The sequence below is a fragment of the Myotis myotis genome, unplaced genomic scaffold (genome assembly GCF_014108235.1).
Source record: "Myotis myotis isolate mMyoMyo1 unplaced genomic scaffold, mMyoMyo1.p scaffold_m19_p_11, whole genome shotgun sequence".
NCBI lineage: Eukaryota > Metazoa > Chordata > Mammalia > Chiroptera > Vespertilionidae > Myotis > Myotis myotis.
Genome location: NW_023416315.1, coordinates 41,718,751 through 41,746,066, shown reverse-complemented (window position 1 = coordinate 41,746,066; position 27,316 = coordinate 41,718,751). Strand labels below are relative to the sequence as shown.

The following is a 27,316-nucleotide window of genomic DNA, read 5'->3' as shown; positions in this document are numbered from 1 at the left end:
TTAGTGAAAGATGGTTTTCCATGATCTAATCAGCTATTTAACCCTAAGATAATGGAATATTGTTTTAAAACATGAATTTTTCGTCCTTTTTCTGATTTACTATAACATGTTTCCAGAGTTGGTATTTTAAAGAAAACTTTTGCAATTTATAAAACATTTCTTACATGTCTTTGCCTCTGACATATTTTATCCACATATAGTGACTTGTCAACTTCCATTGTTCCCTAATCTGATACCATAACTACTGTGATTATCTTTTTTTCTATTTCTTTTTGTTCTGCTATCTTTATATTTACTGTTTGTGTTAGACCTACTCTTTTAGATAAGAGTCTCTCTCTCTGTTCAGATCACCTCATTGGTGGTTGGCCTTCTGTGTCTGGCCAATAGATAGCTAGAGTATTAATTTCTGATCCAATCAGATGTGTCCAGGAAGTGAAGGTTTTTTGAAACATAAACACCTCTCATTCAATTAGAATCTCATCTTATGGACAATTCTTAGTCCAACAGCCCCAACAGAAGATATTTAAAATTCTATTAAATTTACCTCCAGCCCCACTCAAAAAAATAAATTTTAAAAGAATCAGTCTAAAGGAAAACTTAGATTTACACTACATAACCGACAGGTTTTACGTCCAACTCATCAGTAGTGTAGGGACAATGACGCTGGCCTTGAATTCACAGGTTTATACAAGGTTTGCATCCCTACTTGGCCACTTCCCAGGTGGCCAGCCTTGGCTCACAGAGATTGCGACCTCCTATGTAGACTAGAGATAACAATATTGTAAGATTGATGTGAGGATTCAAAGTGATTGTGTATGTAAATTGAGTAGGACAATAGCTGACACTAAGTAATTTTAATAGCAGCAAACCTTTATTGAATGTGTACTGAGTAACAAGCCATTATTCTAAGCGTCGTATGATTATTAGCTCTGTAATCATCTGAACAACCCTATGAGAGTATTACCATTTGACAGATGACACAGGCAAGTCCTGTAATTTGTTTGAGATTACACAGCTCACACTGTTAACAGCTACGCCAAACCAACCCTACCTAGGAAGTCAGTGCCCAGGTTTGTTTCTATCCTGACATCTGTGGCCTTTGAGTTCCACCCCTGTCAGACCCACATGTGAAGTACCATCCTATTTTATCCTCCACCAAATCCAGCCATAATCCTGGTCCATCATGCTCAATGGCTGCCTTGGATATTGGGGGTGTCCCAGGGCCAGGGATTGCACGGCGAATCGTTTTATTTGCTCTCTATTCTCTCATCATAACTGAGGTTCACTCCAGCCTGTGGTATTATCTCAGTAGGAGCAGCAGTCGCAGGCCAGGCTACCTGCCTTGGAATTCCAGTGAAGAAACGGTCTTTAGCCTTATGATAGCATCATGTCTTCCTGTTCTCTCTCCTCCACTTGTCAAGCACTGAATAGTTTAAGTGGGGTTAGTCCTTAAGCCAGACTGGGAAGTAGGTAGCGTTTGCTTCTTTAAGCCATCCATTCTATTAGTCTGTCCTATTTCAGTCTTTCATATCTCATTGGGTCAGTTTAATTAAAAGTTTACAGCTTCTGAAGAAATAGGAGATGGGTGGGGGGATGGGAACGGTCATTTAGAGCAATGCTTCTCAGACTTGAATGTGCGTATAAATCAGCCACCTAGGGACCTTGTTAACATGCCGATTGTGATACAGTAGATCAGGAGTGGGCCCAAGATTCTGCATTTCTCGCAAGCTCCCAGGCATGTCAATGCTACTGGTTTCTCGACCACACAATGAGCAAGTATTTAAAAACTGAGCACCACCCAGAGCGGGCAGAGGATTTACCCTGTGAGGTTTTTCAGAAACATTTCATCCGAGGAAATGAGTCTCTCAGTGGCATTTAGCTCATGTAACTGGCTGCTAGAAGAAACTTCTCCATTTCAAACCATAACCTACACTGCTTACCGGTAGAGCCATTCCTGGGTGGAGAAAAGAATAGTATAAACTTGTCAAGTTTTGATAGAAACAGTGTAAAATTAGGCATTCCCCTCCATCAGTTTAATTTAGCGACTCTCCCATGATTTATATGCCTTTTTCCTGAGCTTTATGTGAAAGTATCCACTTGCTGCTGCTGCAGGTTGAGTTTCTCACAACGGGGGAAATAGATGACTAACCTTATTCTGGTGCAAGAGCCACATGTGTATTTCAGTATCTGCTTCTTGTTCCTTCGATCATCACATTTGGAGCCAGCTCACTAGGAGCATTTGTGACTAATTTGGTTAGAAATGGTGGGATAATACTAATCTGAATAATGAAATCTTGTGCAGAGCCTTACAAGTGGAAGTGCAGTGTGGCAGAAACCTGTGCAGTGATGGCGGGCTCTCCTTGCGCTGGCAAAGGCTTACATTCTCTGTTTCTGTTTTCTAGGGAGGAGAACACTGTTACTACCAGGGCCATATCCGAGGAAACCCGGCCTCATTTGTTGCATTGTCAACATGCCATGGACTTCAGTAAGTGTCCGATTTTTGTGTGTGTGCTACCCATGTGTTCAATCACTTATTTTCTTTATTTTTAAGGCAAGACATCATTTGAAATCAGGGATGGATCTGATCTTTTCTCTTCTGTGGTTTTAAGCCAAACATATTTTAAAATTAGAGTTGCAGAAACCTGGGGCGTTGGAATTATAATATGATACCTTATAGAGATGTTTGGAGCATTTTTCTAGTTGAGACAGAAGTTGTTGGGGTAATTTTGGTCTCTGTGTCTGTGGATGTTTAGACTCTGGGTACCAGTTCTGCTTTCACTTCTCTTTGGTGTCAGTTTTTATATTTTTATAGAATAATAGACATTTCAGTAGATGGGAACTCTTAACTCCTTGAGCAAAGAGAAAAGGCTGCAAGTAACCTCAGGAGCTCATGTGTTTCAGCTTATTTTTCAGCTAAATCCCACCTAAGCCACTGCAAACCGGTGGGAGGTTCCGCCTGTTCTTAGAAATCTCCAAGGATCGGAGTTCATCCTTTCTCAGGGCCTTGCTTCCTTTCTCATAAAGTTCATTATCAAAGAATGTCTGCTGATGTTTAACATGGGAATACATCTACTTCCTCTGTCCTGTCGGTGATGGGGAGGCACAGGTGGCCATCTGTCATTTGTTTTGTAACTCCTTACAAAGCCACTGTGTCATTCCTCAGCATTCTATTTAAGCAAAATCATCCCAGCTCCTTCGGACTTGTTTACTGTTGTTTGGGGAGGGGGGTGGTTTGGGAGGCACAGAACAAGCCAGCACTTTAATTCAGTTTTGTTAAATTTTTGTTGGTAACTTTAAAATATTTCCTGTCTGTTACCAAGTTAGGGACGTGGCTTTTTCATCTAACTAACAGTTATTGAGTGTCTAGAAATATTAAGGTGATTAGGACAAGAGGCTGGCCCCCAATAGCTCAATCTAAGGAGGAAGCTAATTCTAGCTCAGCATCCTACTATGGAATATGATAGGTATATTTGTTTCTTTGAGAAAAAGTAACAAAAAAAAACTGAGAAAGATGCAAGCTGAGAGTGGGCAATAAAGAATGAGGGCTCTTATCTGGCCAGTGTGGCTCAGCGGTTGAATGTGGACCTATGAACTAAGAGGTCATGGTTCGATTCCTGGTCAGGGTTTATGTCTGGGTTGCAGGCTCTATCCCTTTTAGTCCCCAGTAGGGGGCCTTCAGGAGGCAGCTGATAGATGATTATCTCTTATCATTGATGTCTCTCTCACTCCCCCCCCCCTCTGAAATCAATAAAAATCCAGTCAAGGGCATGTACCTTGGTTGCAGGCACATTCCCAGTGGGAAGTGTGCAGGAGGCAATTGATCGATGTTTCTCTTTCATCGATGTTTCTACCTCTCTATCCTTTTCCCTTCCTCTGTAAAAAATCAATAAAATATAAAAAATTTTTCTTAAAAATATATTTTAAAGAAGAAGAAGAAGGAGAAGAAGAAGGAGGAGGAGGAGGAGGAGGAAGAGGAGGAGGAGGAGGAGGAGGAGAAGGAGAAGGAGGAGGAGGAGGAGGAGGAGGAGGAGGAGGAGGAGGAGGAGGAGGAGGAGGAGGAGGAGGAGGAAAAAAGAAGTGGCTCCCTGAGGAGTGGCCCCTTAACAGGGTTTGATAGAATCTTCCAAGAGAGGGGTTGGATTGACAGATCTTAAAAAAAGCAAGGAAAGGGATCTAATGGGAAAGTCCGGAAACTGTATCTAGTCTGCCTCAGTCAGGCTCTGGCAGTAGATATGTGAGAGGCAGAAAGGAGAGTGGGAGGATCAGTTACGTAGCCAGAGAAAAGAGGCCCCATGCCCTACAGCATGGAGGACTTCTCTTTGCTTATTCTTTCTTCTACAAGGCAATTTCCCTTATTTTAAATAAATTCTTTGAATAAAGAGACATTTACAAACATGAGTGCATGTCTAATATGTGAGAGCTTTGGTTTTCTTATCTGGAAAAAACAATATTGAAGTTGCCTTTAGCAGTAAAATTGGACTGATCCCAAGATGAGTACAGCTGTCAGCTCGGATTAGTACACTGGGCCTGTTGACACTTGTGACAGCAAATGTACGTTGTAGGAGAGAGATATAAAAAATAAGTTTTTCCCCCTCTCCGTTCCTCTTAAAATCTCAACCCAAAGTCACCTTCTAAGCATCATGCCTAGTTCTTATTCCAGTTTGCTTCCAGTTTTCCAAATGGACACAAATACTGTGAAAACCAGAGAGGAGGTATTACTGCCTTCTAAGGGCCGTAATAGAGCTGACAAACTAAGACCAATAGCTTTCGCTAAGCCTACATAGTCATTTGAAGGAGGATGGAAAAGTAACTTGAAGGACTTTTTTGTGACTAGATCAGGAATAGGACTCAGAGTCTAATTCAGTTGTTTTACCTTTAGAAACCTTTTCATTTAAAACTACACAAAAACAAACAGAAAACCCACTGTGTGTCTAGGTCGGAGCACCAGCAAGATTGTGGACAAGCATGTTTTGGTATTCTTAGACTTTTATAAGCGTGTGGGGAAAATGTTCTCCAGTTCCTTTTTGTTATTTATTTTTACTTCTCATCTTGATTTTACTTTCTGAACAGAAATTTCTGACAGAAATATTTGGGGTGGATATTACTAAATATTAAATGATTTATGTTGTCTCAATTGCAGTGATTAGATATGAGATGTTATTTCACCCATAATTCATCTTTTATAAAATACACATTGAGATTTTTTTCATTTTCCTGGATTTATTTAATTCAGTCGAAGAACATAAAAGGGAAAATAATCACATTCAGATTCATGTCTTTTACGTAAAGAACCTGCAAAAGCAATTTTTTTTTCAAATTCAAAGGACTAATGGGTAATATTTTGTCCTGATATGCTTGATGTTGCATGCATGCATATAAGCATAACCAATGGACAAGACATTAGGGGGGTGAGGGCATGTGCCAGGGGGTGGGGGCAACTGTGGGGAGGTCAATGGGGATAAAAGGAAACATATGTACTACTATTTGTAATACTTTAAACAATAAAAAAAGATAAAGATTTATGACCAAGACTACTAATACTATTATTAATAGCAACATACAAAAAAATCTGGATGATACCAAATTCAAAAAGGCTGCAAAGCTGTGTTGCATGTTTGCAAACATTTGTAAGATTATGGTGACACAAGATTGCATTTCACCATAGGGACATATAGAAAAAGAGTAAATGATTTTCAGAAGATGGTGTTCCCGATCCTAGTTCTTTGTACATTCCCACCAAAGCCTGACAGTCTCAGAGGATAAAAGGAATATATGAACACCAGCAAGAATCAGTTCGATATTTAATACTTTATACGTTTTGTTTATTTACAATGTTAGTACCGACCTTGCGAATTGAAAAGAGTACATTAAGGAGCCAGTTTTGAGCGGTGGATTGAAAGATCTAATACACCAGAGGGGAAGCTTCAACATGAAGAAATTGTGGCACATGATGGCCATCCCACTTACTTGAGAGTCATTGTTACAACGGCCTTTGGTCATTTTGCATCTGTGTATAGCATTTCTGCAGAGGGAATAGCAGTCTCAAATCTTTCTTTAATTATAACAAAATGCTTTTGTATGTTTTTTAACAGTATACTTATTTTAAAATAAAGTTGCCAAGGGATTTGCATAAAAAAAAAAAACAAAAAAACAAAATCCTGTAACTATGGGTAGCTTAAGCGTGGACTCAAATGTAAGTTTATTGCCCTCTTGTGGCAATTTGTAAGAATGGCTGTTTTCTTTAAACATTTTGATGGAGCCTTTCAAAATTTTTGTTCTGTTGTTTCATAATGACTCAGTCCTAGTTGCAGGTTTTTATCAAACATGTTCTGTACTATTGAAATTTATATAAATATAACAGAAAGGTACCAAGCCTCAAGCAAAGCAAATAAAAACACGCATGCCTTTTATTTGTTAAAGAACTTTTAATAATAGCATATTGTAATTTAGGAGACCAGAATCTTGCAGATATAGATGGTGTCAGACTCTGCTTTCTTTATACTGTATATCATGCTGTTTAAACTCAGTAAAAATATTTGGTTTTCACATTAGATATTAACCTAATGCAAGAGGAAATAATACCCAGTACTAGTTAAGCAAAACAATCTGCTTGCAACTTAATCAGTATTGCCATGTGAACTTTGGTAAAGAGAATGGTTTTATGTAACTTTCTCCATGGATCTGGCCAAGTCCCATCAGGGGCACAAAGAATGTTTACTGCCATATTTGTTCTCCTGTTTCGAAAAGGCTCACCCCCACTGATTCCTTAGGCCTGTATGGCCAGTAATATATTACAAATGGCATCTGTTTAGCTTTAAATTCCAAATACAATGTCATCTGAATTCAGAAAGTGCACTCTTGTTTGAAAACCTTACAGATGTGAGAATAGCAGTTCTAAGAGTCTATGAGAGTTGAGGACATGTGGAAGATGTTAAGGCAGGAATGAAAGAAGCTGGGTAGTGGCAGAACCCATTTCCCTAAGCCATCAATGAGAGACAAATACTGTTCCCTGTTTAACAGCTTGGATGTCTTGCAGGCATTGCACTGAAAAATGACTGCAGACGATGACAGCTTCACCCCTGTTAGATGCCTGAATAATATGAACATTCCTTCAGCTCATAAGATCAAGGGGCTTGATCTCAGTAGAAGGACCATGTTCCACTAAAAGGAGTGACTCTCAGCATCTCTCTGAGTGGGAGTTATGGCCATCTGCAGCTTAAAATGCCCTCCACCTGATTTCTCAATTGGCTGGCAGCCATCTCCAGTCTAAGAAGTCCAACACTGAACTCCACACTTGCGCCTTGCTCCCTGCATCCTGCTTCCTTCCTTGTTGCCAACCCCATTCTGTGCTTCTGACAGCTTTTTTCACCTTATTAAATGGCAATTCCATTTGCCCAGGTACTCAGGTCAAAACCTTGATGTGCTCACTGACAGGACTCTTTCCTCCATACTTCATCTGAAATCATTAACAAATCCCATTGGTCTACTTTTGAAAAATAGCCAGAATTTGTGCAGTTCTTAACTATTTGCATTATTACCACCATGATCTAAGCTATCATTTCATTTTCTTTTGCCCGGGTTATTGCAATACTTTCCTCATTTCTATCCTTGCCATCCTGAAGATTATTGTTGCACAGCTTATAAAGCAATTATTTGGAAATTGAAGGGGAGATTGTGTTTCCTCTCTGCCTAGAACCCTGCAGTGGCTCCTCATCTCTCTCAGAGTGAAAGCCAAGGCCCCAAGGGCCTACCTATCCCTCGGCCTCATTTTACAGACCTCACCCAGTCTACGCCAGCCACACGGCATCCTCCATATTCCTGAACACACCAACATCCTCTTATCTTAGGGCTTGATTCTGAAGTGCTGTCTGCGCAGATATCCTTATGGCTCTCCCCATCACTTCTTTCAGGCCTGTGCTTAAATGCATCTTCTCTGTGAAGCCTTGCTCTGACCCTCTGTATAAATTAGCCATCTTCTGTCTCTGGTTTCTATCTCCAATCACCTGGCACCAGTTATTGCTCTTACCCTGCTTTAGTTTCCTCCCTAGAATTTGCCACCTGTCATATATATTTAGTTGTGATTATATATCTTCTATGTCCTCCCTAGAATGCACGTGAGCACCATGAGGGCAGAGAAGGGGTCTGTTTTGTTCAGTACTGTATCCTCAGCACCTAGAACAGGGCATTGCACGTGCTCTCTAAATGTTTGTTCAATAAATGAATGATAATGAAGGTGGGTAAACAGCTCAGGAACCAATCTGCCTAGGCTCTATTCCTGCCTCGGCTCTCATTGATTATGTCGTTTGGGCAAGTTACTTTGTCTCTCTGGGCTTTGGTTTCTTTACTTGTAAAATGAGGATAGTCATTGTGCCTGCCTCATACATTTTTGGAAAAGAGTGAGTGTACTTAGTTCATGGTAAGTTGTTGAAATGTGTCAGCTCTTGTCACTATAGCATCTTCCATGCGTGTGGTAGGTAAGCAGTTCTGAGTAGAGTCCCTGGCAACCTGCATCAGAATCACATGGGGTTGTTTAAAATGCAGCTTCCTGGGCCCCCATTCAGGAATATGAGGAAGGTCCTGAAAGCTTTGCATATTTACTAGCACATTAAAGTTTTAGAATTATATGTTGGAGAGCAGAATAATGGACCACAATTAGAGAATGGTGATTATGAGCCTAGAGAACAGTCTAGATGAGGAGACCCTGCTGCTTGTGAGGAATCAGACAGAGAGAACCTTCCCCTCTCAGCAGTGTGTGTGTGTGTGTGTGTGTGTGTGTGTGTGTGTGTGTGTGTATAGTATGTGATGTGATATGATGTGATGGTAGTGATAGGTAGGACTTGGAAGTGGTGTTGAGAAGTAAACTGGTCCTCTAGCTGCTGCTGATTTTAAAATGATTTTGTTCCGAGACAGGAGTTGGTAGCCATGACTAATTATTTTCTTGTTTTTGACAGTGGGATGTTCTATGATGGGAACCACACCTATCTCATTGAGCCAGAAGAAAATGACACCTCCCAAGTAAGTGCTCCTCTGTTGTGGCAAACGTGAAAGTTGATGCTGAAAGCTTTTTTCTTCCTCTTTTTCCCCTCTCTGCTTTATTTTATTTAAATATATATTTAAAATAATATTGAATATGTCAAAACCACAAGTGGTTGTTTTTTTCTTTCTCTTTTAAAAAAATCTGTCTCTCCTTTAAACTGAAAATACTTTCCTTCAGAGGTATTCTGAAGCTTCCATTTCTCTCCCCACCACGATGTATTATGATCTGTCTTAGTCTGCTCAGGATGTCATTACAAAACACTGGGTGGCTTAAACAACAGACATTTATTTTCTCACAGTTTTGGTGACTGGAAGTCCAACATCAAGGTGTCAACAGGGTCAGTGTCTTGGTTGAGGGCTCTGTCTTCGGGTTGCAGACAGATGCCTTCTTGCTATGTCCTCACATCGCAGAGAGAAAGAGAGAGCTCTGGTGTTTCTTCCTCCCCTTCTGTGGGCCCAACCCTATTGAACAGGGGCCCCACTCTTACAACTTCACTTAATTATCCTTTCCTCACAGGCCCTGTCTCCAAATGCAATCACATTTGGAGTTAAGGCTTCAACATATGGATTGGTGTGGGGGGAAGGGGGGCAAACATTTATTCTATAACAGATCAAAGCCAGATACGTGATTTTCCACCCTCCCTTTCTTTTCTAGATTTGAGATTTTGCTCTATTGTCTTCAAAGCCCACTGCTGATGAAGTTTAGAGAAATCTAAGTTTTCTCAATTCTTCTCTCACTTTAGTTGAAATATTCATTTCCCACAAATTAGAAAGTGATTGAGTTAATGTTATAGACTAGAGAGAAACATAATCCACTTCCATTCTAGCTCTGTACACACAATTATTCTTCCTTGTATCATGGAAGGAACATTGGTCAAACACTTAGAGAGGCAAATACTTTCAAGAAACAAATTGTTTTGCCCCCCATCATCTTGTTTGAGGAAACTATCTGTATTTGTATATTATTTTCTGGTCTCCACTGCCTGCTCTCCTGTCACTTTGCTTGACCGGGTGATTTTTATTTTTAAAAGGTGATATAATGAAACTTGACTATGACATTCTTCTTTTAATATCATGAAACTGTATTTTTGGTAGTTCTTATCATGTTAGTAATTGAATGAAGCCAGATGAAGTTAATTGAATGTTCATTAAAATATGGCTTTTTATCGGTTAGCTTTTCACAGAACTTTGCATGACACTTGGATTTTGGAGCAAGGCCCATTTGGGCATCTGCTGTGCCAGTCAGCATGCTCCTTAATACAAGCAAGTGTGTTAGCTCAGCATTCTTTGCCTAGCAAAGCTCTCTGACTCTAAAAGGGAGGCAGGGAATCGTGGAAAGGAACCAGTCATAAAAAAACATTAACCCATTTTCCCAGATGCCTTGCTTCTCCTTGGGGGGATAGGCCCATTCATTTATTTTCCAAATGGCTTCTCTGTGAAGGCATTTTGCTTCTAATAGGATGTCACTTGGGTGCAGGAGAACACCGGAGTGAGTGTAAGCTCTTGTGCAATGGCTCATCGCCACTTTAAACCCAGGAGTCTGTGTAGTCAGTCAAGTGACGGTGTCTTAAGGGTTCCAGCTCCTCCAGCTCTGATCACCCGAGGCTGGAGGTGTCTGGAAGCACATGCTTAATCTCTATTGTCTGTGTTATTTCAGGAGGATTTCCGTTTTCACTCAGTTTACAAATCCAGACTCTTTGAATTTCCTTTGGATGAACTCCCCTCTGGTATGAAATTGTTATAATGACTTAAAAAAACAACTTTAATAATTTATTTGAATGCTGTAGAGCTCATCTATAGCTGGAATATCGTTAGCACACAACTGCTCATAATTTTAGAGAGAAAGTCAAGTGCGTCAAGAGGGAGAATAAAATGCAGGCTGACCTCATGCTGACAGTGGATGATTTGGAAAGATATAACTCAAACACATTGAAGGAAAACTTTTTAAAATTGTAAGATTCCAAGTAAGGTACTATAAGATAAATAATGTTAGATCAGAAGTCGGTCTGCATAGATAACATATATAAAAATTCACTCTTGGTAAAATACTGTGTTGTAAACATAGGAATGACCTCTTAATCATTTCCCATTTGTTGTTTTCCTCCATTTCTGTCATTTGTGACCTGTTTGTCTCCGCATTTTGGCTGCTTCCCTGTGTTGATAGGGTGGCTTTCTGTGCTAGGTGTCCTATAGGGCCCAGTGGCTCAGCCTCCCCAATTATCTGAGGTGGACACTCTTGGTGCAACCCTTTGTGGGCTGTGTGCACAATCTTGTTGTAGTTAAGCCTTGGTTGCTGTTGGTATTACTGGGAGGAACTGACCTCCAGGCCAATTGGCTGTGAGGACCAGCTGTGTCTATGGTGGGAGAACTTCTGTGCTGGAGACACCCTTATGGGGCAAGACTTGCTTCAGTGGGGCTTTGGTGCTCACTGAGTCTGCCCCCTGAGTGTGTCCCTTATGGATCTGAGGAGTTGTAATCTGAATGGTCCCACTCTGACCACTGGGTACACTGGCTCTTGGATCTCTAAGGAGGTGCTAATTTAGCCTCTTCCTGAGGCTACCCAGCAGGAATTATGGAGAGATCTGCAGATTCCTCTTCTTTCTTTGGGATTGGGAGGTGCCCAGATGAGGCCCAGCTGTGAAGCAGTGCGAGCTGCTGTGGGGCCTTGGGCCTTCTTTTGGATGTTCTGGGTCTCTCTGACCCAGCTGCAGTTTGTTAGGTAATTTTAGATTGCAAAGGGCCAGGTCATTCATATGCAAAAGCCTCTGCGCACAGCTTGGGTGGGTTGGGGTCTCAGGTAATCAACAGGGCAGGGCAAACAGCTATGGCTGATCCTTAGCCCTGCCCTAAGAGGCCCCGGGTCTCATTGTCCTGCAGTAATCACTGCAAGCACCTCCGAGAGAAAGCTGCCCTCGAGTTCTGCCCGCTGCCAGACAGTCCAGTTTCTCCCTGTATGAGTCTGAGTCCCTAGAGACTTGCCCAGAACTGGAGTTCAGAACAGGAGCCTATGTCTCCCTCCTGTTTGAAAAAGACAACCGTGTCCTCAGTTGCCAGCCCTTTCCATGCACGCCTCTGTATCTCTGCACTTTACTTCCGCACCTCCTCTGAGTCTCAGTGTGCTTTTCTCTTTCCTTCTAGTTGTAGAATTTCCACTCAGCCAGCCTTCCTATGGTTCTGGATGATGTCCGTTTTGTCTTTTAGTTGTATTTTTGAAGTGGTTGTGCGAGGCAGTAATTTCAGGTGTTTACCTATGCTGCCATCTTGGTTTCTCCCGTTTCCCATTTGTTGTTATCCTCATCTCTCTATGCCCCAGCATTTTAAGGAATAACTATTTTAGATTAACATTTTTGTTTTATGTGCTATTTGTGGAATTAGTCTTTCCTTCTCATGAATGTTTATTGGTCATTTGTTTACAGATGTTGATTTAAGAGTTGCATCCAAATCTTTACATGAAAATTGGCCTCATTTAGTGGAGCAGTGATTGTGCAGGGTCCTAGCTACGCTGGGCTCATTGTGTTCTCCTCTGAAGACAGGGCGCACTCCCAATATCTGGGGTGGAGATGCTTCTCCCTGTTCAGTGAGCCCTGATCCTGGCCATAATACATTCTAAATTTTAATCTCACTGTAATTTGTGCAACAGCTCTGTGAGATATATATTAATATTTCCATTTTATAGATGAAGCTCAGCTGGTTTCTTTTCCATGGTCCCACAGCTAGGAAGAGATGGACTGGAAGTTTGGATTATGGCACAATGAGAATGTTCTCTGGGAGAGAGGACCAAGGGGAGTTGGAAAATTTACTAAACTGATAGCAAATCCTAAACTACTACTTAGGAAAATGACTTAAAAGTTTTCATTGTCTTCTCATCAGAAATGAAATAAATATTTTCTAATGTCCCTTCCTCTCTGAAATAAATTGGTAAGTCCTTGACTTCATACAGTTCCCTTAAAGAGAACTAGGACTCCCCCTTCTCTCCTGTTGCCAAAGGGATATAAGGTCCTATTTTATAGAATTCACTATTTTGAAAAATCTGCAAATGAGCATATAATGCTCTTATTTCACACAGCTACCTTATGTAACTTTTATAATCCCTCTTATGGGAAGAAAATTATTCATGACTAGCTGCCTAAGAATAAAGCCACAATCTAATAGATATTACTGGAAGTAATCAACATTAATTAATATTTAAAGTGATAAATAATACCCCCAGTCTTTATTGTAGGCTTGCCATTATACAATCTTATAATTTGAAAAAAAAAAGAAAAAAAAAAAGAAGAGACTTTCTTGAGAGTTTATTTCCAACAGAAATTTTGGAAGTGACTTGGCCGTTTTGCTGTTATTAAAAATGAGTTTTGAACATATTCTTTGAAAACTCAGGTCTGTCTTAATTAATTTCTGGTTTTCTTTTCTTATCAGAAGTTGGCCCTGTCAATTTTACACTTGTTTGGTGGTAGAACCTTTTGTTTTACGTGACACATCTCTTAGGATTAGTGTGTTTTCTTTCTTTGTTTTTCTTTTTGATCAGTTTTATACTCTCATATATGAGAGTCCTAATTGCTCCACCAACACTTCTTCACCAACACTTAGAGTGTCATTCTTTAATGAAGGTCAGTAGTAAACGTGTCGGTCAAGTTGGCTATTTAGAAGGTTCCCAATAAAGAATGTAATGGTTTTATGGGAGAAATATGAGAAAAACTTTGAGATAAGTTAGAACAGGAATAATGTTTGAAATTTTTTTGAATTATACTCGTTCATAATGTATTTATTCAGTATTGATATGAACACAATTGTTTTGATTAATGTTCTGTATTATCATGAAGTGCAACATTATATCTTATAAAATTTACAACTAGTTATTAATAATTATAAGTATTAATAAAGTATAATTATATAATTTTTGTTAGGAAAGGCTAGTAAAACTTTGATTGCCTTGTATGAAATAAAGATAGACATTTCAATAAGTTTAATTTAATTTATTTTTATTTCCTTTTAGAGTTCCAACAAGTAAATATCACTCCACCAAAATTTATTTTGAAGCCAAGACCAAAAAGGACTAAACGGCAGGTATGTATTCACAGGTATATATCGTGATGCTTTAAAAACACTTGGCAACTGCCAGTCAATTGACTCCACATTAAGTCCCTGTGAGAGGATATTAGTCACGACATTTGTCAGGGTGTGGTAAGCAGTAAGCATGATGGATCTGTCGCCAGCAGTGAAGGTGTGGCTATATTTTTTCATAGACTCAGAAAGGACTCAAGACAGTGGTGATAATGTGGTTATTCATCATGTAGATGGATTATGGGGCCCTGCCGTGGCATCTCAGATGCTTTCTGACACAGGCCTTTTTCCTTACCTGGTATGCACCACCTAGTATGCATATCCTGGTATCTGCCTGTATAGTGCATAACCTTGTGTTTATCTTTTTAAAGATAACCACTTCTGAGTGAATACATCAGGTTTTGAAGCCACAAATGCTATTGTCACACTTGAGTTACTTTGGAGCCTAGAATATAAAATTAGGATGTCTACTTTATGACTGTTCAATGGATCTTGGACTTAGTAATAAAAATAACAACTGTTTGTACAGTGCTTTAACCACATGAAGTAGGTACTATTATTACTCTTATCCAGGAAAAAAACAGTGGCTTTTCAATGTGAAAATGACTCGTGCAGAATTATGGAACTGATAAATGGTTCAGACAAAATAAGAACTCGGGCCATCAGAATTAAGCAATCATCACCATTGTGGTGGTGGTTGGTGTGATAGTATGTGTGTGGCATACAAACACAGGGTGAGAGAACTAGATATCTAGTAAGATGAAACTGTTGAATGAAACAGGTATTTTCTTTTTAAAATATGTTTAATCTGTATGAAATAAAACACGTTTACAAACAAATTTCTAATGTGAATTGTAATTGCTAAATTTTATTGAGTACTTACCATGTGCCTGGCCCTGTTCTAAGAATTCTAATTGTATTAACACATGTTAATCCTCATAACAATCTTATGAGGAAGGTATTATTATTATTATTATCTCCATTTTACTGATAAGGACATTTAAGCATAGGAGGCTTAAGTAACTTGCCCATGGATATATTGGGTTACCCAGTGGTGGATCTGGGATTCTGACCTAGAAAGTCTGGTCTCAGAGTTCTGATAACCACATACGCTTAATATACTGACTCTCAGAAGTCTTTGTGTTCTATGAATTACTACTATGAACTTTACATATTTTGTGAATATGTATATATATTGAGGCCCAATTAAATAGACATAAGTAATTGCCATGAGGATTTAATTGGAAACAGGAATTATTTTCATAAGTTAATAAATGAGAGAATAGGATGATTTTCTGTTGACATAATTCTTTTATGGTTTTCATAAACATTTGTAACATCCAGTCATATGCTAAGCAGACAAACTTGATTTCTCTTTCTGAGAACCATGTGGACCCAGGAAGATGAAGTGTTTTAAAACTGTGTGGCCAATATTGGCAACTTTCTGACCTTCAGAAAATGTGGAAACTTGTGAATCTACTGTATTAACTTATAAGGCTCAATGTCCTCCACAGTTAAAAAAGCAGAGACTAGCACCCTAAAAACACCCATTTTTAAAGAGACCCCTGTGATTGGGTGCAGTTTATGTGGCTTTTTGGTTTCCAAACCTCAAATTATGTCTGTCATTCCTTACCAACTTATTATAAGGGATTTTGAAAAAAAATATATATTTTTTAAAGTTTGGGAGTGTGTTAGCAATGAAACAAAAATCCACATGGCAGGAATGTTTTAGTTTGCTTTAAATGCAGTACTCAAAACACATTCATTATGGATTTAGGTTTGATTGTATACCCTCATCACCAAAATGGCCCTTGGGCAAGTGAGCAAAAAGATTTTATTGAAAAAACTGTTTATCAAAAAGTATGGCGTAAAGGAAAAAGTTAATTTTGCGTACCTTGCTAAAGAGTGTGTTATAGACTAACTGCGGAGAACAAAGGCATATGGCTGCCTTAGTGGCTCTTGCCAGTAGCGTTCTCTGGTCATGATTTTGAAGGTGAGAAAATGTGTTGTTGAACAGACAGATGTAGCTGCACTGCATAACCCAAACCTGGGAACTCAGAACTATCCTAACGAAGTTCCTGTGTCATTTGGGGGATCCCCTCACCCCTGCCAGAGGAAGGAACATGTCTCAATCCCAGATTTGGAGATTAAAGAACACAAGTGTCAATCATCTCACTCCCGGTAGACCTCTCAGAGATTCGCAGGAGCTTAAATTAAACTGCTTTATTACAATCTCTGAGGTCTACTGTTAAATGAAAATAGCCTGAGAATGAAATAGATGGAAGTACATAATGAAATGCATATCCTTTGATTTATATGCATACTATTTCTGGAAGAAACCAGTAACTGCTGTACCCACTTTTGGGGAAGGATTAAAAACTGGGTAAATGGGGACAGAGGCGAGAGGAAGACTTTTACCCTCTACTTGTTTATGATTCTTTAATTGTTGAACCATGTAAATGTATTACTTCCTCAAAAACTAAATTAATTGAAGAAAATGAAAAAATAAATGCTAAATGAATAAAAGGGGGAAACTGGTTTGTTTACTTCTCCCATATTTTTTGTTTCTCTTATTAAAAAATTTTCAGCTTTATTGAGGTATACTTAACAAATAAAATTGTAAGATATTTAAGTGTGCATTGTGAAAACATTTCCCCCATGGAGTTAATTAACACATCTATCGCCTCACTCAGTTACCTATTTAGGGAGTGAGAACATTGACGTTCTACTTTCTTAGCAACTTTGTTATAGAAGTCAATATTATTAATGTGAGTGTCCATCAAAGAATAAATGGATCAAGAAAATGTGGCATATATACAATAGAATATTATTCAGCCTTAAATCCAAAATACAAAAATGCATGGTATCACTTATAAATGGAATCTAAAAAACAACAACAAAAAAGTCAAACTCATGAAAACAGAATAGAAAAGTGGTTCCCAGGGTCTAAGGGGTGGGGGAATAGGGAGAGGTTGGTGAAAAGGCACACATTTTCAGCTATAAGATGAATAAGGTCTGAGAATCTAATGTCTAACATATTTTTTAGTTTTTCACAGCCAAGTTCAGAGGGCCTATTTAGGTGCCATTTCCTTTACTATATTGCAGCTCCATCGCCACCCTCGAAATGTAGAGGAGGAAACCAAATATATTGAACTGATGATTGTGAACGATCATCTCATGGTAGGATTTGCTGAATTTGTTGTTGTTTGCACTTGTTCGTACCTTGGATAAAACTGGTCAGTGCAGGAATATGTTTAGAAGAAAGAGGTCCATAAAGCGTTAACCTGGACAAGGTATTTGTGTAACCAGATATGTTTGTTACCCAGCAACAACCTATAAGAAGGAAACACCCTTAGGTGAAAGTAACTAATGGTATTTTGAGAAGTTCCAAAAATATTTCTGGGACTCAAAATGTCAACTCTTTCTTGATTAATATCAATTCCTACTTGACTAAGATAGGGGCTAATATTTCCTCTTACTAAAATGGCAAGTTTTAAAAAAAAATGTAAAGTTCCACTAGTGAGACACCAATTATGTGACACTTTAGTTTTCAATGTTCAAGTTTATCCTAGTAAAATAGAAGCAACATTTCTATTTCTGTCTTGCTGTGCAGTAAACCATATGGAAAAGCTTATATAGCCAAGTAATACAGATTTTTAGGATTTTTAGGATAAGAGCCTAGCAAAACTCATTTTTGTTGAGTCTGTTATTTTGTTATATTCAATTCCTATATAGATTCAGTTCATGGGCATGTAGCAGTCATATGGTTATAGTCACAGTCTAGTCTTATATTGATTCTGCATAACTAGGGCATTGTACTAAAAGTGTTCAATGATGCACATTGCTTGATTTTATTTAATTTCACATGAAAGTACATTTGGATTTACTTTGATATATTTGAGGGAAAATATAATTTATTTACATATGATTAAACAAATAATATCAATTTTAATTCTTTTTATTGATTATACCATCAAGATTGAGTGCTTCTTTCTTGCTCAGGCTAAGACTAAGTTTTACCTTTCTACCTTTTCGAATTCAGTGCATGTTAGTATTCCCTGAGATTTTTACAAAACAAGCATAAGTTGCAAAAATATAATTTTGGGTATTTTGGAATATCACCAATTCAGATGTCTATAGACATCTTTATGCAGAAAACACAAATAAAGTGAGTCAGGTGTTAAACAATAGAGAGGAGTGAGGCCTGTGGTGAAGAAAGGAATGTCACATGGCTGGTCTGGTGGGTCCCATATTTACCATGTGGGGATGCTAATTTAAAGTGAAGCCAGAAATCAGGTTTTTTATGGTATTTCCTGAGTTTTAAAACAGCACTGGTGCCAAACAAAAGGTATATGTGATTCACATCTAGCCTATAAGCTACCTCTTTGTAACCTTAGGGCTTTCTTCTCTTGACTGAATACGTCTTATAGAATTCATACATTTTTATACTTTTAGCAGTATTCACATTCACTTTATCTGACTTGGATGCTACTTATATTAGTATGTCTTGCAATTCATAGAAAACTTTATATGTTTTAATCATTTCTGAATAATAATCTCTTGGTAGAAATAAATTTGTGGAGTAGATGGAATGAGTATTTTTTTCCTTCATATCACAGATGAGTAAACTGAGGCCTCCAACTTTTAAGAGCCTTTTCTCAGACTACAGCACGTAAAGGACTAGGTCTCAATTCTTATTTATTTATGTAAGAATTTTTTTTTTTAACAGAAAACCATAGAGATCTTTTAATTACACCATGTTTTCTTTGTTGAGTTGATTATTTGCTGATGACTTTGAAAGCCCTTCACTTGTTTCCTTTTGCTTTCAGTTTAAAAAACACCGGCTTTCGGTTGTACATACCAATACGTATGCGAAATCTGTGGTGAACATGGCGGATTTAGTAAGTAACAACCCGATTCAATATTGCCATAGAGGAATTTTATCTCTTGATGGCTAGTAGAACCGATAATATGGTTCTTACATTTTCACTACTCTAAGTTACACTTTAGCCAAGGTGTCTCCCAAATCCCTGGTAACCGTGCAGTTGACTTTATTGACTTCGATATCTGGCTGGGAAGATGATAAAAGGAAGTGGCCACAGTTTCCCACAGGTTTATGCCTGATATTCCTTCCTGAATTTTTCACATGGGAAAAAGAAAAGGTTGGGTCATAGGCCCTAACAAAGATCCTCACCCTGTACTTCCACCAGTGGAAAAGCAGTATAAGATTTGCCTTTTTCAAAAGGGTGCCTGATGCTGTGGGAATTATGCAACTAAATAATCCTACTGAATCTACTTTCCAAATCTTCCCCTCACAAGACAATGCCTGTACCTTTTCTATGACATTAGTCAGGGACAGTCGGGTTGTGTAGAGAGGATTTCCTTGGAGAGTCTTCATTGTTCCATTTCTGCTAGGACAGTGGTCGGCAAACTGCGGCTCGAGAGCAACATGCGGCTCGTTGGCCCCTTGGGTGTGGCTCTTCCACAAAATACCGACTTCTGTGCATGGGCCACGAAGTTTCAATCGCACTGTACGTGTGCGCCCACACGTGGTATTTTGTGGAAGAGCCACACTCAAGGGGCCAAAGAGCCGCATGTGCCTCGCGAGCCGCAGTTTGCCGACCACTGTGCTAGGGAACTCAAGAATGCATGGATGCTTTGTCTGGGTGCCAGAAGGTGGACTCAGGGAGAGCCTTGAATAAGGGCACAAGTATTTGTCAAAACATGATTTTTTTGTTTCTAACTAGTGCTATTCTTTGGGTGTTACTTGCTAAACAATTGATTCCCTGTTACTCAAAGGAAATGCATGTAAGTTAGAAAAATAATTATCTCCCTTAAAAACAATGAAATTTCTTACATTAACTAAAACTCAAGGTGTTTCCTTAAGTAGAAATTTTTTGTCCTGTTCATTAAACATTTGATTTTACCACATGTATAGCTGGTGTGTTCATTTTGTTATACACTAGATATATAAAGACCAACTTAAAACAAGGATAGTATTGGTTGCCATGGAAACCTGGGCAGCTGACAACAAGTTTGCCATATCTGAAAATCCATTGATCACCCTACGTGAGTTTATGAAATACAGGAGGGATTTTATCAAAGAGAAAAGTGATGCAGTTCACCTTTTTTCGTACGTAACTTTTGTAATGATTTATTACTTTTCCTGGTTCCATGTTGAATGCTCTATGACCTGTGACTGCAATGTATCCTTTGTACTGCATAATACAATTAGGATTTGATAGGGAAGATACATTTGGAAGAAGTTTTTAAAGTATAGGTTGTTTCAAATTGGCATGAAAATGTAAGAGCTTTAATTTTGAGTTATTTTCTTATTGCATATACATTTCATTTAAATTTTCAAGAGGTTTAATGAAAGCATGTATTGAGTAGAAGTACTGTTAATGTTCATACCGAGTATTTTTAACTTATTAATTATACTCTTTAAAGTCGTTGGCTTTTAAATGTTAACTATGTCTTTGATTTAAGATGAGAGCTTAGTATTTCCAGAGTTTATCTTTTGTTTTTCTCACTCTTAAAGGTTTTTTTGTAACATGTTTATTGGATATAATAGCAAGATATATATAATAGCATTTTAAAAACCTGCCATTTGAAGTCAGAGCTTTTGTTGAAGAAAGTTATAAATTGAAGTAAAAGAGTATATTTTGGGGGTAACTTTTTATTTTTATATAATTTCAACCTTAGAGAAAAGTTGTAAGGAAAAATCCTATGCCTTTCATCCAGACTCATTAATTGTTTACATTTTGCCCCATTTGTTTTATTATTTCTTTCCTTTCATTCTTCTTACACCTTTTTCTTCCTTTCAACCATCTATCAGGTGGTTGTTTTTTCCTGAATCATTTGAGAGTAACTTGGAGACCTTACTAGGCATTTACTACTTAATACTCAAGGCATTTTCTTATATAACTATAGTAAATTATTAAAACCAGGTAATTTAGCATTGGTACAATACGTTATTTAACCTACAGTCTATATTCAGATTTTACTAATTGTCTCAATAATGTCTTTTATAGCTAATTCTGTCCTGCCTCAAATTCAGAATCTAATGCAGGACTACACATTGCTGTCATGTCTCTTTAATCTGTAATCCGGAAGATTTCCTCAGCCTTTCTTTGTTTATTTTGAACTTAACACTTTGAAGCGTATAGGCCTATTATTTTATAGAATGCCCCTCTGTGGGGCTGATATTTTCTCGTTATAAGATTCAAGTTATGCATTTTTTGGCAGAAATAGCACAGTAGTGATTTTGTATCCTTCTCAGAGTACATCATATTAGTAATTCTTTTTTAATAGGTAGAGTTCTCTTGAAGATAGTGATTATATGGGGCAACATCCCCAGAAACCTTTCTTTTTGGTCATGTGTATGAACGGTTTTCATATTCCTTCTTTGCTTCAGGAACATATAGTATACAAATGTTATGTGCATTGAGAAAATAAGTGTGATAAATTAATAATGAGAGGTGTTACGATATTTGAACTGCGAGCAGTAAGTATTTTTCATTTCCTTTTCTGAAAGGGGAAGTCAATTTGAGAGTAGCCGGAGCGGGGCAGCTTATATTGGTGGGATTTGCTCGTTGCTGAAAGGAGGAGGCGTGAATGAAGTAGGTGTGAACATCTGTACAGTACAAAGTGGTATGATGGCTGAAAATGTTTTCCTAATATTTAAGAGATAAGTCCTCAGTATGCCACATTCTCCATGTTAGGTTGTTTTATTAATACCAGTGTAGTTACTGTAAATGACCAGAGGGCAGAATAAGGAAAAAACAGAAGATAATATCTGATAATTCTGTTCATGGTCTACTTAGAATAATTTCCAGATTTAGCTATTTACAGATTATTTAGTGAAAATATTTACTTTTACCTGCATGGACAATAAAATCTTGTTTATCACTTTGATTTTCCAGAGAACTGAGTAATTTTCTGAATTGTTCAGCTTATTACAAAAACCCAATTGGAAATTTTCTTCCTTTTTTGATACTTGGCAAATTTTTGGAGAAAAAAATAGACCAGGCTTTTCAAAGAGTTCCTTCTACCCCTAAGGCACTAAACCTGATGGAAGTGACCTAAAAGGAAATACTTGAATCCTTGGGAGCCTGTATATTGAAAAAAAATACCTCTAGGCCCCCTTAAGTTTCTTTTGACCAAAGATCATCACCACATCCTGTTATTTAGCATTTGTTCTCAGAAGCCACGTTCTATTTATTTTGGGGAAATTTCAGGAGTACAAGTGGACACATTGAGATGAAAAGTTCCAAATAATTTACTCACTTATTATTATTATTATCCAAATCACTAATTATATGTAAGTATTGCATTTTTCAGACATATCACTGGTGAAATTTGGACTCAGAATTAGGTTTAAGTTTCCAAACCGATAAGTTGGCGATTCCCTGGTTTCTAGTCTATAAGGCTTAATCAAACACGGATTTATTTCTTACTACGTCTCCCCAAATGCTCAGTAGTTCAGTATTGGCTATTATGTGTTTAACCTGTGCCAAATAAAATACTTAGAGATTACTTATTTTCAATTATATTGTGAATTTTTCTCTGGCCCATTTAAATAAAAATAATTTGCATTTACATGTATTTTACTTTTGTTTTATTTTTCAGTTTGGGAAAACTGATTTAATGGCAGTTACACTTGCCCAGTCATTAGCCCATAATATTGGTATTATCTCAGACAAAAGAAAGTTAGCAAGTGGTAAGTTAAAGTACACGTGTGGTTTAATTGTATTTAAAATAGACTATCTGTGAAATATTTTGGAGAATGAGATTCTTTAATTCAGTTGCTTGATCAAAAGAGTTTGGATGATAACATAAGATAAACAGCTAGGGCATGAAACAAAACATTTTTCAAAAGTAATACACCATTATATTTATATTACAGATGAAAATTTCTCCATGTGTTATGAACGTTTAAAGTTATTGTGATGATAAATGTGTGAATTTCACATAAAAAGGACAAAATAATTTTAAGTGTTTTAATAAAAAATCCTAGGCATATAGGTTTAAGGCATACTGTTTTATTATGGTTTATTTAAAACATCTCTTAATATGGCCAGAGAGAATTTGCCTGACTGATAAAGGGCTTAGTCAATATGGACCTAGTGAAATATGCTATATTTAGCATTATGAGGAATATATTTCACCAAGTTACTTCACTATGTATTATGAGTACGTTGCTTATAGTCATATTTATTTTATTTTTAATAACAGACATTATAAATATGATTGCTTATATTAATAACTATTATAATTTGTGGAATACCGATTATATGACAAACAATTGAATGCCAGTATTATCTACATGTAGATACTCATTTAATCCTCTAGATCAGCCGTGGGCAAACTACGGCCCGAGGGCCGGATCCGGCCCCTTTGAAATGAATAAAACTAAAAAAAAAAAAGACCGTACCCTTTTATGTAATGATGTTTACTTTGAATTTATATTAGTTCACACAAACACTCCATCCATGCTTTTGTTCCGGCCCTCCGGTCCAGTTTAAGAACCCATTGTGGCCCTTGAATCAAAAAGTTTGCCCACCCCTGCCTAGATATTCCTGCAAGATATCCATTATTAGCTCCATTTTACAGATGTGACTAGATCATAAAAGGGTAATGTCTCAAGATTAAGTTAAATGGCAAGCCCACGTTTTGAACCTGGGTGATTCTGATTCTGAAGTCCTTCTGCTTAATCGATATATCATACTGCCTTCTGCCAGCAGCCTTGGTGCAGAGGCTTTTTAACAATAAACAGGAAATTATAAGAATTCTCATAAAGGCCTGTGAAACTAAGATCCTGGAGCGGTGTGTCACTATTTCATTGTATTTTATTTTAAGTGAATTCTTTCAAAATATGGCCACTTGGTAAAATATCAAAAGATTTAATTTTAGTGAGAATTATGTAAAGTTGACAGGGTCAGGGTAGATTTTTGTGGTTATTCACTGCATATAAACTATAAAAAAAGTTAGAAAGCAGGTATTACTTTTTAAAAATTATATTAGGAATAAAGTTAAGATATACTTTTTAAGATAGGAACTACTCAAAGGCACCTGTTTTTACTTTGTAATAAGGCGTGTGTATTCCTCTTCTCTTAGGTGAGTGTAAATGTGAGGACACCTGGTCTGGATGCATAATGGGAGACACCGGGTGAGCCACTCTACTTGAAAATACCTCACTTTTCCTTTCCCTGCTGTGCTGCTGTCTTCCTAGGAATATGACACCCAATAACTTAGTGCATGGACCCTCACCACAGGCATTTAGGAGAGAATCAGTAGGTTTTCTCAGTGGCTTTGTTATGTAAAATATTTTCACAAACGACTATCTTATTTATGAAAACAATTGATGTCAATTAATCCAGAAGGTCAAAGGTCAAAGATGTTTTTGACCTTGAATCTAGGCTGGAGATGAGGAACAGCTTCGTTCTTGATGGCTTACATACTAATCTCATTCCTTTTACCTTCTTCAAGTCAAATTCAGTGGGTTATAAACAGGACTGTGCTGGTAAGCTGACTCACAAAAAACAAAAACAAGAAAAAAGCCCAGATTTGTCACTTCTCCGATTGCCAGCAGCCTTCCACCATAAGTAGAGCCTATGGTGTGTAGGCAGACACTACAAGGGCCGGTTTCAAGCTACCACAGGCGTCTCACTGAACGAGGAGTGGGCGGAGCTGTGCACAGCTGCTCTCCTGAGAAAGGTTTTTGTTTGTACCCTGTCCCACCCGTCACACACTATCAGGCATTAACCTTTTATTCTTTCTAAATTCTACAATCATTCCTTTCGTGCCAAGCTTATCACTACCCCTTACTTTTTTTTTTTAAATTAATCTTCATTGTTGAGATTATTACAGATGCCCCTCTTTTTTCCTCCCATAGCTCCCCTCCACCCGGTTCCCACCCCACCCCAGGCCCTCGCCACCCTATTGTCTGTGTCCATAGGTAATGCATACATGCATATAAGATCTTCGTCTAATCTCTTCTTGCACCCCCCCCCCCCCCACACACACACACTTTTAAACTTTCATCATCTTCTGCTCTTATTTCAGCAACATTCCAGATACTCACTCAGCTTCGGGGCTCCCTCTCTTCCATCCACTTCCATCATAATTGAAAAGGTAGAAGGAATGAAAGAGTGAACAGTTGTAAACCATTATCCAGATTTTAAAAAGTAAATACTTACTACATAATTAAATACCATGGTTAATGTTACAATAACAATATTAAAATAATGTTTAAATGCAATATCTTTTTCTTTTCATTTTTATTGTTCTTTTATAAAATTTGGATCCTGTTGGATATATAACCATTTATTCATTTTTTTTACTTAACATTATATAATCAAATTTTTTTTCTGAGTCTTTATTTTTGAACACCATGATTATTAATAACTACATGGTATTCTATTTTATTAACAGGTTGTTGTTGTTTTTAACTGTTGAACATTTAGGTTATTTTCATGTTATTTGCTATTATAACCTGTGCCACCATAAATATCTGAGTTCAGACATATTTGAACACAAGCTAATTATCTCCTCAAGAAAAATTTTTAATTTTATTTATTTATTTATTTATTTTTAAATATATTTTGTTGATTTTTTACAGAGAGGAAGGGAGAGGGATAGAGAGTTATTCCCTACTGGGCATGTACATGCCCTTGACCGGAATCGAACCTGGGACCCCTCAGTCTGCAGGCTGAAGCTCTATCCACTGAGCCAAACCGGTTAGGGCTCAAGAAAAAATTTTTAAATTAAAACTATTAGATTTGAGAATATTTCTCATTTTGAAGATTCTTAACACACATTGCCAAATTGGTCTATAGTTATTTCTTTTTCTATTGACCCTTTGTTACTTTATTTGTATACATTTTTTGAAACAATCTGAAACTTGAAAATTTGCAAGAATAGTAACAAAATCTTTTTGTCCTTGAATCATAAATTGCTAGCTTGGTGCCCCATCACTGCCAACAACTTAGTGTGCATTTCTACCAATAAGGACATCCTCCTACAGAAACACAGTGCAACAAATAAAATCACCTCATTCTGAGCCCTCATTCAACACTGGCTCTGTGTTTCAGAATGTCATTTTAGAAAAGGTTCAGAATCAGGCATCAGGTTTTTATCTCTTTAGCCTCCTTCAGTCTGGAACAGTTCCTGACTTTCTTTGACAGTCACGACCTTGACACATTTGTAGATTATAGGTCAGTGGTTTTGTAGACGGCTTTGCAGTTTGGGTTCCAGCCCAATTGTAATATTTAGGAACGACTTATTATGAAATAAATTATTCCTCTTTTTGATGGAAATTACAAGTGTGTGTGTTTCCTTTGAATATGTATGCAAATAATGAACAACCCATCATCACCATTGGTCACCAAATGAAGAATTTAGAAATATACTGATTGAATAAAACTTTTAGGGATTTGAATGCAAATATTGTACATAAGTGGAATTTATTTTTCACTTTTGAGAAAATGTATAATTTTAACAATGTTCAATTTTAATACTAATATACAGACAAGGGAGACAAAAATTGTACCCAGCTATTACTTTCCTTCTGTCTTATAGCTACTACCTTCCTAAGAAGTTTACCCAGTGTAATGCTGAAGAGTATCATGACTTCCTGAATAGTGGAGGTGGAGCCTGCCTTTTCAACAGACCTTCTAAGGTAATAAGTGTGAACAGTTATTAGTTATTAATCTTTCTAAAGTATAATAAACACAAATTTTTCAGCCATTTGGTCTTATAAAAGAGAGCTTTTCAACTTGGCTTGTACATATTGCATATGTACGTATTCTAAATTTGCTAAGTATTTGCATTTTCAAAGCCAGCTTTAATCTTGAGCATTTGGGGCTTTTCTGATAGGAATAGAAAGTAGGTAGAAATAAGAATGTTTGCTTTCTGAAATTTTTTCATTTTCTATTTATACGGCCACATGATGATTCAGGGATAACTTACAAAATGTTCTCATTTCGTTTTTCTTGAGTTCCCCTCTTTGGGTACATAATCACAACTCATACCGGTAGAAAGGGGGTAGGGGGTATAGCTACCTTCATTACTCCCTGCCATTGCCTTTCAGAATAAGCAGTATGATTAAAATTGCAAGTACTTCTCAATATGAAAACCAAGTTTGCTTAAAGAAGAGAAGGAGAAAGTCTTTCTGTGCTTAGACTTTGTCAGAGGCTTTTGCAAGGTGAGGAACGTC

General features: G+C 37.5%; 1 protein-coding gene across 10 annotated transcripts in view; it reads left to right on the top strand.

The window, feature by feature from the left end:
* ADAM22 (ADAM metallopeptidase domain 22) overlaps window positions 1-27,316 on the top strand; it is a 179,938-nt gene that overhangs the window by 100,314 nt on the left and 52,308 nt on the right. For all 10 annotated transcript variants that reach the window (XM_036328278.1, XM_036328277.1, XM_036328273.1 and 7 more), the window contains exons 5-15: window positions 2,403-2,485; window positions 8,952-9,015; window positions 10,694-10,763; window positions 14,030-14,100; window positions 17,203-17,277; window positions 18,927-18,998; window positions 20,064-20,230; window positions 21,635-21,719; window positions 22,729-22,819; window positions 24,217-24,268; window positions 26,680-26,779. In XM_036328278.1, the coding sequence (XP_036184171.1) occupies window positions 2,403-2,485; window positions 8,952-9,015; window positions 10,694-10,763; window positions 14,030-14,100; window positions 17,203-17,277; window positions 18,927-18,998; window positions 20,064-20,230; window positions 21,635-21,719; window positions 22,729-22,819; window positions 24,217-24,268; window positions 26,680-26,779 (930 nt within the window). The remainder of the gene's footprint in view (window positions 1-2,402; window positions 2,486-8,951; window positions 9,016-10,693; window positions 10,764-14,029; window positions 14,101-17,202; window positions 17,278-18,926; window positions 18,999-20,063; window positions 20,231-21,634; window positions 21,720-22,728; window positions 22,820-24,216; window positions 24,269-26,679; window positions 26,780-27,316) is intronic.